At 41.0% G+C, this 15,651-nt stretch overlaps 3 protein-coding genes across 3 annotated transcripts; 1 reads left to right on the top strand and 2 right to left on the bottom strand.

The window, feature by feature from the left end:
• Positions 1-3,732: 3,732 nt before the first annotated feature.
• On the bottom strand, positions 3,733-5,648 carry EAE97_005726 (uncharacterized protein; the record flags this gene model as incomplete). Its single annotated transcript, XM_038876238.1, has 2 exons — positions 3,733-5,371; positions 5,425-5,648. 2 exons carry the CDS (start codon positions 5,646-5,648, stop codon positions 3,733-3,735), a joined length of 1,863 nt encoding a protein of 620 aa, XP_038732714.1.
• Positions 5,649-5,777: 129 nt separating this feature from the next.
• On the top strand, positions 5,778-7,058 carry EAE97_005725 (uncharacterized protein). Its single transcript, XM_038876237.1, has 4 exons — positions 5,778-5,966; positions 6,027-6,252; positions 6,429-6,586; positions 6,768-7,058. Exons 1-4 carry the CDS (start codon positions 5,878-5,880, stop codon positions 6,904-6,906), a joined length of 612 nt encoding a protein of 203 aa, XP_038732713.1. The 5' UTR covers positions 5,778-5,877; the 3' UTR covers positions 6,907-7,058.
• Positions 7,059-7,082: 24 nt separating this feature from the next.
• On the bottom strand, positions 7,083-13,528 carry EAE97_005724 (uncharacterized protein). Its single transcript, XM_038876236.1, has 2 exons — positions 12,916-13,528; positions 7,083-12,822 (listed from the first exon to the last, which is right to left on the bottom strand). Exons 1-2 carry the CDS (start codon positions 13,347-13,349, stop codon positions 7,944-7,946), a joined length of 5,313 nt encoding a protein of 1,770 aa, XP_038732712.1. The 5' UTR covers positions 13,350-13,528; the 3' UTR covers positions 7,083-7,943.
• Positions 13,529-15,651: the final 2,123 nt, after the last annotated feature.

Raw genomic sequence — 15,651 nt, 5'->3', positions numbered from 1 at the left:
TAGTAGAGAATAAATTGACTCCTAGTCTAAGTATATATAAGATTTTATTCAATATTATTCTTGATCTATTCTTATATACCATATCTACCATTCCTTTTTTGTATAAATATATAGCTCCCCCACCAATTATTATCTTTCGATATAATATAGTAGTTAGGGTTTTGAAAAAAGAATATTGATTAAATATATATAATATAACATCAGAATCGGTATATTATAAAAATAGGAATGTTTTATTAATAATTTTTTTAATAAAATAGCAATATTCGGAATCAGAATTATTATCTTTTTTATTATTAATGTTTTTTGTTGAATTTGATTTGGTTATATAAGCTTTATAATTATATCTTTCTCTTTTATTATTCTATAAAGAAGAAATCGATTGTTATTACTTCTTTTTATATTTAGTATTGTATATCAAAAATCGTTTTGCATATTTAAATAAGAGATATTTCTATATTGAATATTCTATTTTATTGTAGAGTTTATAGGGATCGAATATATTAAACTTTAAGTCTATATTTGAGTTTTGATAAAGATTGTGGTATAAATTATTTCTGTTTTCTTTAGTAATGTGTATTATCTTTGTGGAATCCTTAATCTCAATTTCCTTTATTTGGAGATACTTAATTTTTTAATCAATTATTAGAATAATATTAATAATGTATATCATATCAATGGTAATTTTGTACTCATTTGGAAGGGATGCAGTTAGATTTTGAAAAAGCGATTTATTAGTATATATAATATTAGCAAAGGGGTTTGCAAATAATAATCTTTGATAGAATTCCTTGAATTTGTCCCAAGCATTTATAATAATCATATTTGGTATATCTTTTAATTAGAAAACAAAGTTTTTGATTTTGAGAAAATATTTATTTACTACAATATTATCAATCTAAAAATATTTAATTGTAAGGTAGTTCTAGAGTTCTTTTACTATATCATATTTATTAATTAAAGCTTTATTATTATCAAAAAATGAGTAGTAGATATAGAATAATACATTTGCTTCATTTTTAAAGTAATTAGCTTTCTTTTCAATATTGAATTGAATAATTGTTATACTATTACTTCCAAATAATCTCAGTTCCTCGAAGCCTTCTACTAGAATATCCTTGGTGTTGATCGCAACTTATATATATTTATATAATATCTTTTTACAAATATAGAATATAGTTTTCCCCCAAAGTTGAATTTGTATTTGATGGGTTTATTGCTTATAATTCTTTTGAATAAATAAAGAGATATATTTAGGGTAGTTCTTATACTTAGTATTGTTATTTATTGTAATAATGAATAAATGAAAAAATTTGTTAGTGTAAGGTATTTTTTGTATATAATATAACTTTGCTAATTTGTAATAAAGTTATGTATTTAGATAAAAATGATCTTTTAAAAGAAAGGTGTGATATATATAATAATTACATCATAATTGTTGTATAATAGTTATTCTATTATACTAAATGAAATTGTGATTAACTTAGTTCTTATATAGAATTTATTTATTATTAATCTCTACTTAGGCTATATAAATTTATAAATAGTCTTTAGTTGTAGTCTTACTGTTGAGCATTAGGCTTTATAATTTGTTAAAAAGAGAGTGGTAGAATAGTGGTTGTATATATTAATAACTATGTAGATTGACTTATCACTTCGTAGATCTAGATTACAAAGTGGAAGATATATATATATGTGCACGTGCCATAGCTCACGTGATATGTCATGTGGTATATATCATATATTTCCAACATTTTAGTTAATAGAAAAAGCATTATTCCTTTTGTAATATATAAGAAAAAATCAGTTTAATAATAATAATTTCCAATTGATTTAATTCTATTTAAGAATTAGAACTTTATTATTATAAAAAATAAATAGATTATAGATATTATAGTTTTAAAATGGCTAAAAAAGATTTATATCCTTCAAATTATCCCTATTCAATTAGAAAATTCAAAATTTCTCATTTTGAATGGATATGGAAATTATAAAATTATAGTATTTATATTAGAATATTTTAATAATAATATATATCTCTTATTTCTTTTATTATATATATTATATATATTATAATCATTTGATTTATTTATATTCTTATTTCTAAAAAGTATATATTGAATTGAATTTAATAAATTAAATTTATTATTTAATTTCTTATTAATTAGAAAACATAATTTCCTTTTTGTTATTAAAAGATTAGAATAGAAGGTTTAATTATTCAAAATATTAAGTCTGATAACAAGCTAATAATCTTTGGTTCAAAAATATAACTAAATCTCTTATAAATCAATTTTTACTTGAAAATAATAATAAAAAGGTTTTATTATTTAATTCTAAATCTAATAATAATCCTATTTTTCAATAGAATATATATTTATTATTTATTTAATAGAAAACCCTTTAAAAAGAAATCAATATTAGAAAATATAGAAATATAATAATTCAAAAAAAAACCAATTTATTAATATAAAGATTATTATTTTGTAAGATTATAAAAGAATTTAATACTAAAGATTATAAACTTTTAGAAATAAAGAATAAAATTAGAAAATTAGAATATTAATTAGATGAAGTATTACTTAAAAAAAGGCAAAAGGTTGTAGTATCTCCAAATTCGAAATTTGTAAAGATTAGAATTATAAAGTATATACAAATTGAAGTGAGAGATTATGAAATTGAAGGAGATAATAGTTTTAGTGCTATAGAAAGTGATTCTATAAGCGATTTTATTGAAGTTCAATAATTATTGAGTTATTAAAGTTTTAAGTGTAGATAATATGATTTTTTTAGGTGGTTGGAAACAGGGGGTGGTCGGAAAGTGGGGTAGTTGACTTAATAACTAATCATCAACTAGCATCTTGCAATGTCAGAAATGCGAGCCATTCTCACGCGTATCCTGTGGCATTTCGACATAAATTTGTGCGAGGAGAGCCGCAATTGGAATGAGCAGAAAGTTTTCATCCTGTGGGAGAAACCGGATTTGATGGTTACTGTCAAGGCGAGAGAACGATGAGATTTGTTCTCGTAGGATATGGAAGCGTCCCCAGGAATACACGGAAATGTATTTAGGAATATACATGTGTATTTTTACAATTACGTTCTCTCGCGAAATATTCAATAGTATCGACTAATTTCTTACTTTTTGATGTGCCCTGGAAGTAAGATTCAATCATGACCTAATGTAGGTAGGGAATGATCTCATCTACGCACTCGGCAAATATTAGGGTTGGGGTTATGTAACGAACGCCCGCCCATACCTTCTGGACATCTCCGCGTGCTTAAATGGCACAACTCATACATAATCTTCATTTCATTTCTTTATAGCAAGTTCTTCAAAGTTAATCAAAAAAAAAATACTCTATGTAAACCTCTCAAAAGTAACTACAACTATCACTACAAACAAGACTCAACAGTGTATTCCAAAGGGGAACTTGACGACGCTTGGCGGGCATTGAATTTTTTTTCCACATCGTTACCTCCGTAGGAATGGTGAGCAGAATTTTAGTAGTCAGTGAAGTGGTATAGAAACACAATGTTTCTATATCGACACAGTATTCTAGCCGAGTTGTGCATTCCCATGTAGATTTAGACCATTGAAAACATGGCATAGTGTAACAAAATTGAAAACTCCAAACAAATTTCTGATTGCGAATTTAAGCTGTGTTGGGATTTTTTTATGTCTAAATTGATACGTGTAGTTTACTTCCTCTTTCTGTCTTATTTGTAATACTATTCTCCATCCTTCTCACTTTCTCCCTCCTTCTCCATCCTCTTAAACCCCTTTTTCTGATCCTTCGCCACCAACCCCTTTCTAACCACATACCTCTCATTAACCACCTCCACCGTTTCCATCCTCGTCTTATCCATAACCTTTGTATACTTCCCCGCAAATCTCGGGCTATCACTCCCATCAAAAACCTTCTGACTCCTTCCTTTCCCTCCTTTACCTCCACTTAGCTCACTCGCATCCACTCCTTGACGACTGACAATCCCCATTAATTCACCCGCGAGAATCGAGTCAATTTTACGTTCTCTCCAGACTTTCCATAAATCATCCATCAAGCCAGCTTGTCCGAATTTACCCTCGGAGAATCCGGGAGAGTCGCCTATGTAATGCCAATCCAAAGCATCGGTTCGGGACTCGTCGTCTTCGTGGGGAAAGATACAGTCCCAAAGAACAAGTGGAGTATCGGTTGCCATTTCATAAGTAGGTCTTCCTGGATTCTTTTCCACATCCAATAATTCCGAGACCACAGAAGGTTTCTCTAGGCCCTGTCCTACTAGAAACAAAATAGCAACCATGTGACGTACTTGATGCCAGAGAAACGCCGACCCATGAAGGTCGAAAGTATAGACTTTAGGAGCCTTACTCTCACCGTTCGCTTTGGAACGAACTGATTCATCAAGGAACGAACCCCCATTTACATAAGCTAGCGAACTAGTGTAATCATCTACCTCTTCGATATTCGCATAAAAGATCCTCCTTTCAAAATTGGTGATTTGTTTTCCCGGATCCACCTTGCAAAAGTTCCTAAAATCGTGCAATCCCTCATACAACCTCGCCGCTTCCCTCATAGCATCGATATCCAACCAGCCATCTTTCATCTTACTAGCCGATGTACCATGTTCCAACTGAGAAGGAATAGGAGAAAACGCAGGCTGAGTAAAGAAATATCGATAGCGGCGCTCACGACAAGAGAAGCGGGCAGAGAAATCGACAGGCGGTGATGGACACCATGCTAGTATACGAATATCGGGTGGTAGAAGACGATTGAGAACTTGTGGATAAGGTATCTCATCCGTAATATGATCAAAATCGAGACTTTCCTGAATCTCTGGATCCGACAAACTGAACGTTCCACTATCGGAACCCTGTGGTCCTGGAACGCCTGCAGATGGAGATAGCGGCGCAGATGTGACTTCGATGCCGTTTTCCCTCGGATACGTGTTATACATATCTTCCTCTTCACCAGCTTCTCCCTCTACAGATCCTTCTTGTGTGGACTTCGCTTTCGGTTTAGGCAGTGGTCGGTTACTCCTCACTCTAATCCCAATCACCTGTCCAAAAGCACTAACACCCTTATCCGTCCTCCCACATTTCGAATATTCACATCCCTCCCAATTGACTTCTCCCGGCGCCAGAGGATTTACCCCTTGAGGAAATATAAGACGAGCCTTATTCAACGCCTGCCACAATTCTTCTTCAATGGTAGTCAAAGGTGTTGGGTGTGCATGATGTTCGAATCCATTGTAGCGTTTTCCCAAATATGCAAGTTTGAGGGCTATGAGTCGAGTATTGTATTTGGATGGGTCAAAATCGCGTTCGCGGCGGGGTTTCTGAAGATTTCGTTTGGGGAGAGGGGTTACGCTGGTGTTCGATCAATATTGATTTCTGAGGATTGTGAGAAGGATGATCAGTACCTTTTGGTATTGCTTTTAAGCTCCTTCTCTAGTTGAGTAACCCTCTTGATCAAATTCTCATGCGACCAATCGCTATAATCCGTCGTTCCTCCCATCTTCTTCGATCTTCTCTCTCTTGCACTTCTCTCTGCGTCGGGAATCCAATTGTCTTTTGTGAAGAAAGCTCGTGAACACTTCTGTGGTATCGAAAGCACTTCTCTTCTACAGGTCTTCCGGACGAACATTCATGAAATCAAATCATTAGATTTTCTTCAATGATATTGTTTGTCCGAAATTTTTATTGACTCATGAATCTTCGGGCCAATGAGCTCTTAGATGCAGCAGGGGTAAATTCCTTATCGCTTATCGTAACCTTACCCCTCTGCACTCCTATCAACTCTACTCCACAACGACTCCTTCAAGTCACATTCATTGTTCATGCAAACATGAGACTATGCATTCATAGAATCAACCATGAATGACACCCAACTAGGACCCCCTCCTATAGAAACAACCGTTCTCCTCCTGGGCGATTCCGAAGTCGGTAAATCAACCTTCCTATCGTGAGATTTCCCACCCCTCCCCCATCCACCCCCAAGGCCCGAACTTATCCTCCCTTCCAGCCAACCCCCATCCAATCTCTCCCCCTCCGCCACCTCGAAACAAGCCCATCTCCTCTTCGATTCCCACCAACCATTTACCTTCGGCATCCGCTTCTCCAACATCCCTTACCGCTTAAATTTCTACGACACCTCTTCGCCTACCGATTGGAAAACATTGAAACCTAATGTTGTTGTACTCTGTTATGCCGTTTCCAATCGGCTGAGTTTGATTAATCTACAGAGATTTGTATGTATTGTATAGTTAATTTCCTTGATAGCCAATATTCCATCCCCATGACAAGTAGATGAGTGAAAATCACGCGCGAAGGACAGGAACACACAAATACATCACCAAAAACACAAACAAGAAGAACCTGATGCACATCAAACAAACAAAAGAAACAAAACTAATCCCCCAAACAGTGGGCCAAAGAACTCCAAACCGCCTTCCAATACGAACTCCCCGTCCTCCTTCTCGCTCTCAAGCGCGATCTCCGATCCGAAAAAGATCCAAATGGAATTATCTATCCGCAAGAAGGTCATCGCATTGCGCAGGAATTGAGATGCGATCGATATATGGAGTGAGTTTTATTCATCCGTGGTTCTCAATTTACCATTCCTCTTTTATACTTCGTACTTGATATTTCATATTTCATATTTCATAATAACCCATCCTTCCCCTCCCCTCCAAACTCAACGCGAAACAGAAACGCAACAAATATTATCCGTCCCCAACAAAGCACTGACCCACCACCCCCTCAGATGTTCATCCATGACCGGCGAGCTAGTAGCAGAAGTATGGGAAGATATCAGCCGCACCGCCGTTCTAGCTGCTGGGGGAGGAAAAGCGGGTTCCAATGGTGATGGTGGGCTAAGCGAAGGGGGATGTTCAATTATGTAAAGCTCAATGGGAGAGGGAGTTCCAGCATGTGTAATACGATTTCGATTCAGTTATGCTTCATTTTGGATTCAAAGGGTGCATCGTCTAACAGCCTAATATGTATATACACATTGAATATCACTCAAAGGTTAGATGATTATTGAGAATTTCACATGAGGATCGCATAGCTAGATCGAAATCTTTCTTCTTTCATTCATTGATATCTCATCTAGACACTCCAGCTACTTTACCACCACCACTCAACTGACTGTCTCGCAAGCAGACAAGTAACACACAAAGGGGTATACGACTCGCTCATCCATCTTTTACATCCATCCATCCACTCATCCATCCATCCCATCTATTTCACCCGAGGTCAAGCTGATCCGCCATTACGATACAAGAGATAATGCTCCCTACCTCGGGCTTCGATAAAGTATTTTCCTCTCTCCCATTTACATTCCAATCTCGCCAATCAGTAGCAGCGGCCCCCCTGAAACATTTGGAGCAAAATCCCCGTCTCCATACACCCGTCCATACATCCATCTATCGACGTAACACCACAAAGTCGCTTAAAGCCTAACACTCCATGAAGGTAGGCGAGAGGAAAAAGAATAATACAGCGAACCAATGAAATATAAATCGTGACAGTCATGGTCGTAGAAAAAGAGTCCGAAGCCAGACTTTAATAGCAATAAGGAAATATTATGTTAAGCCGTCGTGGTGACGCGCAGGCTATGCTGGGCTTGTAGAGACTTGGGACCGATAAAAAGGGAAGAAAATACATGAAAAGAATCCTTCAAAGCTGTCTCAAGATGAGAGGTGTGAAGTTCGAATACGGTGCTGAAACACACATTACAAAATTTTAAACAAAAGGTCCCAAAATTTCAATTTGTTATTACAAAGAATTTGTTGTTTTATCCATCTTTTGATGAACGCGAAACTTGATCGAAAGTTTCGTAGATTAGATTGATCGAGAAAGGATGGAAGACCAACCAGCTAGACTGTTTCCATGGGAATTATCGGCTATGTGGTAGAGGCACGATTAATCTGAGTGATCAATTCTGGATTGATTTTCCATATTTTGCAATGTCTTCGTCTCGTAATGCTGCCATCCATAAACACCTTTCTGTGATGCCTTCAATTGGAAGAAATCTATACAGCTGGCTAGCCTCGAGCAATCTAAGTAGATTCTTGATGATCGTGGCATCGCATCGACATCTCTCAAAGTTCACCAAAGGTTCCGTTGTTGGCGTACTTGCAAACTGACTTGGACGCTCTGAGTTGACAATAAGATCGTGAGTATAGATCCCGACAAATGGAATGCAGCCTTGATCTGCACCGGAGCCTTCCATCTCAGCTCTCAAGTTATGAAAATTACCTGTCGGTGTTACAAGCTCTTCCAATTCGTTAAGGGTTTGTATATCGGATGCCGGAACGTGGGCCCACGTTGAGGTGAGTCGGGAGATATCCTTCGAAGTTAAGGCTACAGTGAGTTGTGTCATTGTAGCAAAGTTTCGATATTTGCGACAATTAACAGCAATGTGAATATACTTGATGATGCATCGAACGCGTTCTTCCAGATCGCCTGTCAAAACGATTTCAGACACGGCCCACTTAACCATTATGTTGAACCGTGCGATGACGACTTCCACTCCGCGAGGTTCCGAAGAGCGCAGGAAGTCAACCCATGAGCGAGTATCTGTGGCAGCATCTCTCCAGCGCATTTCAATCAGATCTTTCCAATCAATTTCGTTCAAGGCATCTTTCTCAATGAGAGTGAATTGTTGAGCAAGAACTCTTGAATCAAATGCAAGAATAAACGGCAGGTGAACAGACGTTTTGCGAGAAGCTTCACTTGTACCGCTGGGGCGCAACGCATCTCTACCAAACCCGCATAATCCTAGGGCACTAGTGGGGGTAATGTCTGGCGTTGGCGGTAAACGATGCCCTTGCTGTAACTGGTACTCATGGACCTGAGGGATATTCGCAGTGTTTGGAGACATGTTCAATGCCTGTACCAAGGTCATTGGGGGCGAAGGGGGTTGATGTGGTGATTGAGGTGAATGGGGTATCTCCTTGACTCCTGCTCCCCGTCTCAAAGCAAGAGAATTTGGAGCAGGCACATTTGATGTCTCTTCAGTATATTCAGACTTTGAGATCACAGACATTTCGGATGAAAGGTCACTGTCAATGTTGAGGAATGAGTGATTACCACCTTCACTAATATGTTCTTTTGCACCAGGGCGTATTCTTCGCAAGCTTTCCGTTTCAGTTATGAAATCAAAAGATCCAGGATGAGAAGAGTGCGGACTATTGTCCATCGGTCCTTGACGCCCTTCATTAGGGCCTTCGAGGATCGATCGTTCTGACCAATTGCGTGTGTGTCTTTCATGGCTTTCATTTTCGCTAAAAGCACCATCAATGAAAGAACCTTCAAAAAATGAATCGGTGAGACCGATTGACTCTGGTACTGATGAAGTTCTTGATACGCCTGTTGGGTGGTATGCAAAAGTTCGACGTTCCGCCTTCGTTGAAGCTTCCTGGGGCTGATATGTAGATGGGGCTAGATTGAAAATGGTCGAGTCCACGACGTTTCGTTGTCTATGTCTGCGCTTCCCTTCTTCCTCATCATCCAAAGCAAGGTTACTTCTATCATATGGACTGACACCAAAACTGTTGGTATTCCCTTCATTTTCAAACCTCCCAGATAATTCGCCGCCTGAGGTGTGGGAACGCCTTTGCTCAAATTTCCCTTCGAGTTTCAGAAGAGCTGACTCAACGCCTCCATCGTCATCGATATCATCGGGAATTTGGGCAAGCATTTGAGCTTCTTTTTCGAAAGACGGACGCATCACAGGTTGAGATGAATGAGTGTCGAAGAAGGACACACGAGCTTTGGGCGTGATCTCAGCTAGTGCCCCTAATGAGAATGTCTCTACATGGCCTTGAGTTCCATCATAATCACTATTGACTACATCGACGTATTGGCCATCATCCCCACTGCCGAGAAGGTATGAGCTTCGAACAGAATCGGAATATGTTGTAATGGAACCAGTCGACATTGGCCGAACATGAGCAGTATTGAGATCTCCAACATTGCCAACGGCCCTCAGATCTCCACCTGGCCTTCTCCTAAGTACTCGCAGTGGCCGTGGAATGGGTGCGTTTCGAGAAAAGCTCTCTGCAATCGATGCTTCCTCTGTGAATGTGGTAGCATCAAAGCTCCGCTCGCTTCTGTGGTGTTGAGTAAAACCACTCTGGTAGGACGCATAACGTCGCAATGATGCGGATTTTCTGACTCGGTAAGTTTGACTGTGAAGTCTCATTGAATGTGTAGGTATTGGTCGGGGTCCGAGAGGGTGCTCATAGTCTCTTGATGGCAGTGAGTCACCGATCAGCGAAGGAAGGCCTTCTAGTGATAAACTACGATTCACGATATGTCCTAGTAGATGGGATGATCTTCTTGGAGTTCCAGCGAAGAGAACGCCTGGCGGCGTCGTTGGTGGCGTAGGTCCATGTGATGGATGCAAAAATGTATCAGCGAACGAGCCGACCGATGGACTCACGGCCAATGCGCCGGTCATCATAGGCAAAGGCAATGACATGGTATCGTCAACAATTAAGATGCTCTTGCTTCCATTTGTAACTTCGCTCTTGGGTGACCTGTAGGTGATGGGACTTGAATTTTCCAAGGTAACATCTGGACACATAGTCGAGTAGTGAATGCCAGATTCGTGATGACGGCTTGTTGGTGGCGATGGCTGCTCAATCATACGTGATCGACGAGCTTCATCGGCCTCCTCTTCCTCTCGAACTGCCCTTTTGAAGTCTTCAGCAACTTCGGCGCCAAGGAGGTCAATTCTCATTGGTGTACGAATTGAATCGTGCTTTTGAGCTTGTGGGACCACAGCAGTACCAGGAAGGCGATTTACGGTTGCCCCTCGAACTCCGAGAGGAGGCATATTGGGAAAGCTACCTTGGGTTGGAGAGCTAATTGGGCCATGCCCTCCTCTGGTGCTCAATGCACGACGTACGCTACCCAAGAGTCTCTTCATCCCTGGCCCTGACATCGCCGAGGGACCTTTGTGATTGGGAGGTGCTCTGGGAAACAAAGTGGTTTCGCGACCAAATTCTGCTGGAGTGCTTGGCGCGACAATGTCGACAAACGCTTGTCCAGGTGGAAAGAGATTACCTCTCACCAAACTTCCAGAATAAGGTAAAGCAAGAAGTAGCTCCGTACTCTTATAGATAACCTTCTGTACAGGTGGCTCGGGTTCCGGTTGTGCTCGGCGATCTCGCAATGAGTCAGAAAAGCTTGCGCTGCGCTTGTGTGAATGCGAAGGGCGAACACGTTTACCGGTGAGGGCTTTGGGTGTGGTTGCTATAGGGGGGGCAGGATCGTATATAGAGCTGGCAGGGACTGGATGTGCCCCGAGGGGGTTTATTGTTCCACCACCCCTGGATCGACTAGGAAATGAGCATGATACAATATCTTCACTGACTATGCTCGTAGGAGACAGAGGTGGTTCAAGATCATCGTCTTCTTCCCTGACATTGGGAGGAGTGGGATTATAGGCGAAAGAGTCAATATGGCCTGCGCGAGAAACATCCGCAAAAAAGTTTCGCCCTTCAACCATGGAGGTATCGTGTTCAATGAAGTCGGGCTCAATAATTCCATCAAGACGTGGAGGACCTTCTGGGTGGGCTTCCCAAAAGGCTGGGTCGAGAGTAGGATCACGAGAACCAGCTACTCCTCCAGCCGCTATTGGAACCTCAACTCCAAGATCTGGGTCGAAGTCAGGCCCATCCCAGTATAACGCACATACTCTCCGCCAACACTTCTTCAATTCCTCTACTATCTTCAGAGGCACCTTGGAGTGCATCGTGCCCTCCAAAAGTGTTTTTGCGAATGCGTTGAGACGTTCACAAAATAACACTCTCAGTTCGTAGTCGATGACATAGTCGTCCAGAAAGTAATTAAGCACCCAATGGCGAATCGCGACGAAGGTTCGAACTCTGACCACCGTACCAATTTCGTCGTTCCTTGAAACTGCCCACTGCAGTCTTGCGATTAACATGAGTAAAAGGTCTGTTGTCTCCAAAAACGATCTAAAAGTTAGAAAGAAGTCGGATAGAAGATCATAATCGACGAAGGTCGGAGACGTGATTTCTGCAACAAGACGAGCTGGCGTTGCCGCTCTAATGCCTCCATTTTCGCCATAACGCACAATGGATGGATGGTCGCAAGCCGGTTTGAAGGTGAGAGCATCGAACATTTCGGGTTCGATAGCCCTCGATGGCTTAACAATTCTTGGCGACGGAATTGGGCGTGATTGGTCCTCAGGGCTTGGTGGGCCAGTGACAGCACGAGACTGTGGAGATGAATCAGAATGACGCCGTGGAAAAATTCGCGAATGACGCTGCGAGGCTGGATCCATCTGTGATGTTTCTCTACTCGATAAAACACTGGAGCGCATATCATCGTTATTGGTTGTATAGGAAGATCCTCGAAGAAAAGGCGTGCCGCGCATGCTAAATCGTGGTTTTCCCAGTTTGTATGAAGGAATATTAACGTCAAGAGCAGGAATACCTTGAAAGAAGTCGAGCTTTTGAGTGGCAGTAGCAGTCCCAGGTCTCTCGATGATAACCTTAAAAGCGCCAGCGTCCTTGTCAGTAACTGGTGCGTGTTGGTCATCCACCGTCGAGTACGAATGTGCTCTTCCGCGTCCAGGCTTGATTGGTCCAATGCCTTGAATTCGCTGGTTCAGGCTCGATGCTGCTGACTTCGATGGTGACCACAGACTTTCACGGTGGCTCAAATCATCCTCCTCTCTACGAAACGCGACAGCATCAGGTCCAGCAGTATCTGGTGGTGTTGTTGGAAAGACGAACGATGGCTGAGGATATCGTTGGTTTGCTGGACGTATTGAAGGGCTGTTGGTTTGTTAGTTCTGTTTACTGTCAAATTTTGAACTCGTTGTGGTGGTAACGAGCACTATACCATCAACCAGCATCACCCTGTCTTACCGTAAGTATATCTTTCCTCCATTTCCCACCTTAGCAACCGTAAATTGCCTACCTTCCCGACCAGCAGAACCCCCGTCTGGAGTAATGCTACCTTTCTCATCTTCTATCTCTCTCTTGACCCGACGGTAAACATTATTATCATTGCGCGAACTTTCCTGCATCAGCTTCTCCTGTTGGTTCGGGCTTCTCTTTCCCGTTATTCTCGGTGTGGGGACTGACAATGACGGAACGCTAATATTCTTGTGTCGTTCGACCTCTGTAATGGTTGTAGATATATTATTAGGTGTTGCAAAACGACCTCTAGGGGACAATCGATCTCGTTGACGTTGACGCAAACTTTCAGGTGAACGAGCTACAGGTGAACGAGAGGCTTGGGTCTGCGCCTCGACCTCCATTATTAATTTATTGTTTGCCCGGATTTTCGCCTCCTTCATGGCTCTCAGCTTCTTCGTCTTTTTCCTGATTTTCGACACATGGAGGATGAATCAAGTGAACATTGCGAGTCAATTATATTAGGTTTGAGAGGTTGGGATAATGAAAAAATGGGAAGGTTGAAGGAGGCTTGCGACGGGCTCTCGATCACCAAAAGGCCGTCCAATTGGCAATAATGTGATGGGTTGGGGGGGGGGGGTTCGATCAGTTCACTCGCAGGTTTAAGTTGGAAGGGAGGTATTCGCCGATAATATTGCTTCTGGCCAGCGCGAGGATATCAAAGGAAGGGAAAGAAGGGAAGGAAAGGCAAGGAAAGGAATGGAATGGAAAGGTAAGGTAAGGTGGAAAGTGCGAATTGGGAATTGGAAACTGGGAATAGAGAATACTGTAATGAGTGAGTGAGCGAGTGAGTGAGTGAGTGCGTGAGTAGGTATGCGAGTGTGTATGTGAGTGTGCAGGAGCATATGCGAAAGAAGTAGCAAGATGTGAAATTGTAAATGTAATGAATGTACCTACACTACACATTGGGACAGGACAAGGCGGGCATGAGCAAATGATTCCGCCAGCCACTTAGAATTCCGAATTCTCATCTCGAAATGGCAATTAAGAGAAATTTACAAAAAGAGGAGTAGCGTAAGCCACTTTTGGTTGGTTCATCGAGTACCTGGTTATGTAGTTATGTAGTCCGTATGTGCATTTTGCTTTGCAGGGGCGTGAAGGCTTGTCGGTGCAGGTATTCGAGGTAATTATTTATTTCTTACAAGGGGCAAAGGTTCCTTAGAAGTTAGAGCTACGCTACGAGGCCACTAAGGAGGTCAATGAGGGAAAAGTCCCAGCTTTAATCATTATCAGTCAGTCTATCTCCGATTTGGATCCCCGGGGCTAATGCATCAGATGTCAAGTCGAGATCAGTCGACGAATGAGATTGTCTCCTGCACCACCACCACATCCTTGACACTTTGGATTTTGCAAAAGATAAACAAATGAAAAGACTGGTTGATTGATTCGGGAGCATGTGGGTTGAGTCGAGTTGCGTTCATCAATAAGAATTGGTACGAGCGTTGTGTTATCAATTGAGTCTTGACTCTTGAGTCCTTGACTGACTGGGCTGGACTCGGTAGTAGTAAGTAACCAAGGGGAGGCTTGGAAGAGTGGCAAGGTTGGAAATGAGGACTGGAAGACTGGGTAAATCATGATGAGGTATGAAAGTATGCTTGGAGTGATGTGTGAGAGATGTTTGCTTGTTGCAACAAAAGCTGTTTCCAGAGAAGTGAAGTACTTCTGGTGTTCCTTCGTAAACAATCCAAAACAAAAACAAAAACAAAAACAAAAACAAAAAAACGTCACTTGAGATTTAACTTTGCCTAAGGAAAATACTAGGCACCGAAGGGAAATATCATGTGGTACCTGGCTAACATTAACCACATAGGTACTAGATGTGTAGTAAGCAATTAAGTAATCTTACATAGTACATACTGGTACCTCGCTGCCTCGTACACCATCTGGATGCAATACTGTAGTCTGTAGCGGCTATTCAATTTATATCCATCGTACATACATACGTATATGCGACCGCTTGCAATAGTGGGAAGAAGAAAAGATGTCTGCTTGTAGACACATTGTATCTATCTCCTTGTCGTGAAATCCTACAGCTCTCCAGACTCTAGTTTCATCCTGCATACAGATAACAGGCACTATAACAGTGTCCTGACGACCGATGATGTACGATGTACGTCTTTGGTGGAAATCCGTTTGGGCTGAGGGCTGAGGGCTGAGGGCTGAACACTGGAAACTGCTACTACTACTCTACTACTACTCTACTACTACTCTACTACTACTCTACTACTACTCTACTACTACTCTACTACTACTCTACTACTACTCTACTACTACTGTACGGAGTACCTGCTGTCTTACATGAGCCAACCACTTTCATCAGCAATTGTCCCTGTCTGTCCCAAACAACAAGAAGCAAATCCATCCGACCTTGGTATCGGAATAGCAAAAGACCTGAAATGAAATCATCCTTCGCACAGGAATACAGGAAACATCATAAATGTGAATCTTGGAACGGAGTAACCCATCTCCCTCGTCTGCACGGGTTAATAAATAGAAAATTAACTAGAGACAAAAGTGGAGGATGCAATTCCAACTCCCATTTATTACTCGAGTCTCCATAGGATCTGGTGGGGTGATGTTCACCGATGAAAATCACATTGCCGTTGAAACTTGGTACTTCATACACAGTAGGCACTTGGTCATCAATTCATATCTGCTGCCTTCACATCTTGGTCCTTGGATGAT

This window comes from Botrytis byssoidea (genome assembly GCF_014898295.1).
Source record: "Botrytis byssoidea strain MUCL 94 chromosome Unknown BBYS_010, whole genome shotgun sequence".
NCBI classification, from domain to species: Eukaryota; Fungi; Ascomycota; class Leotiomycetes; order Helotiales; family Sclerotiniaceae; genus Botrytis; species Botrytis byssoidea.
The sequence above is the reverse complement of the archived record's forward strand: the minus strand, read 5'-3'. Positions and strand labels throughout refer to the sequence as shown.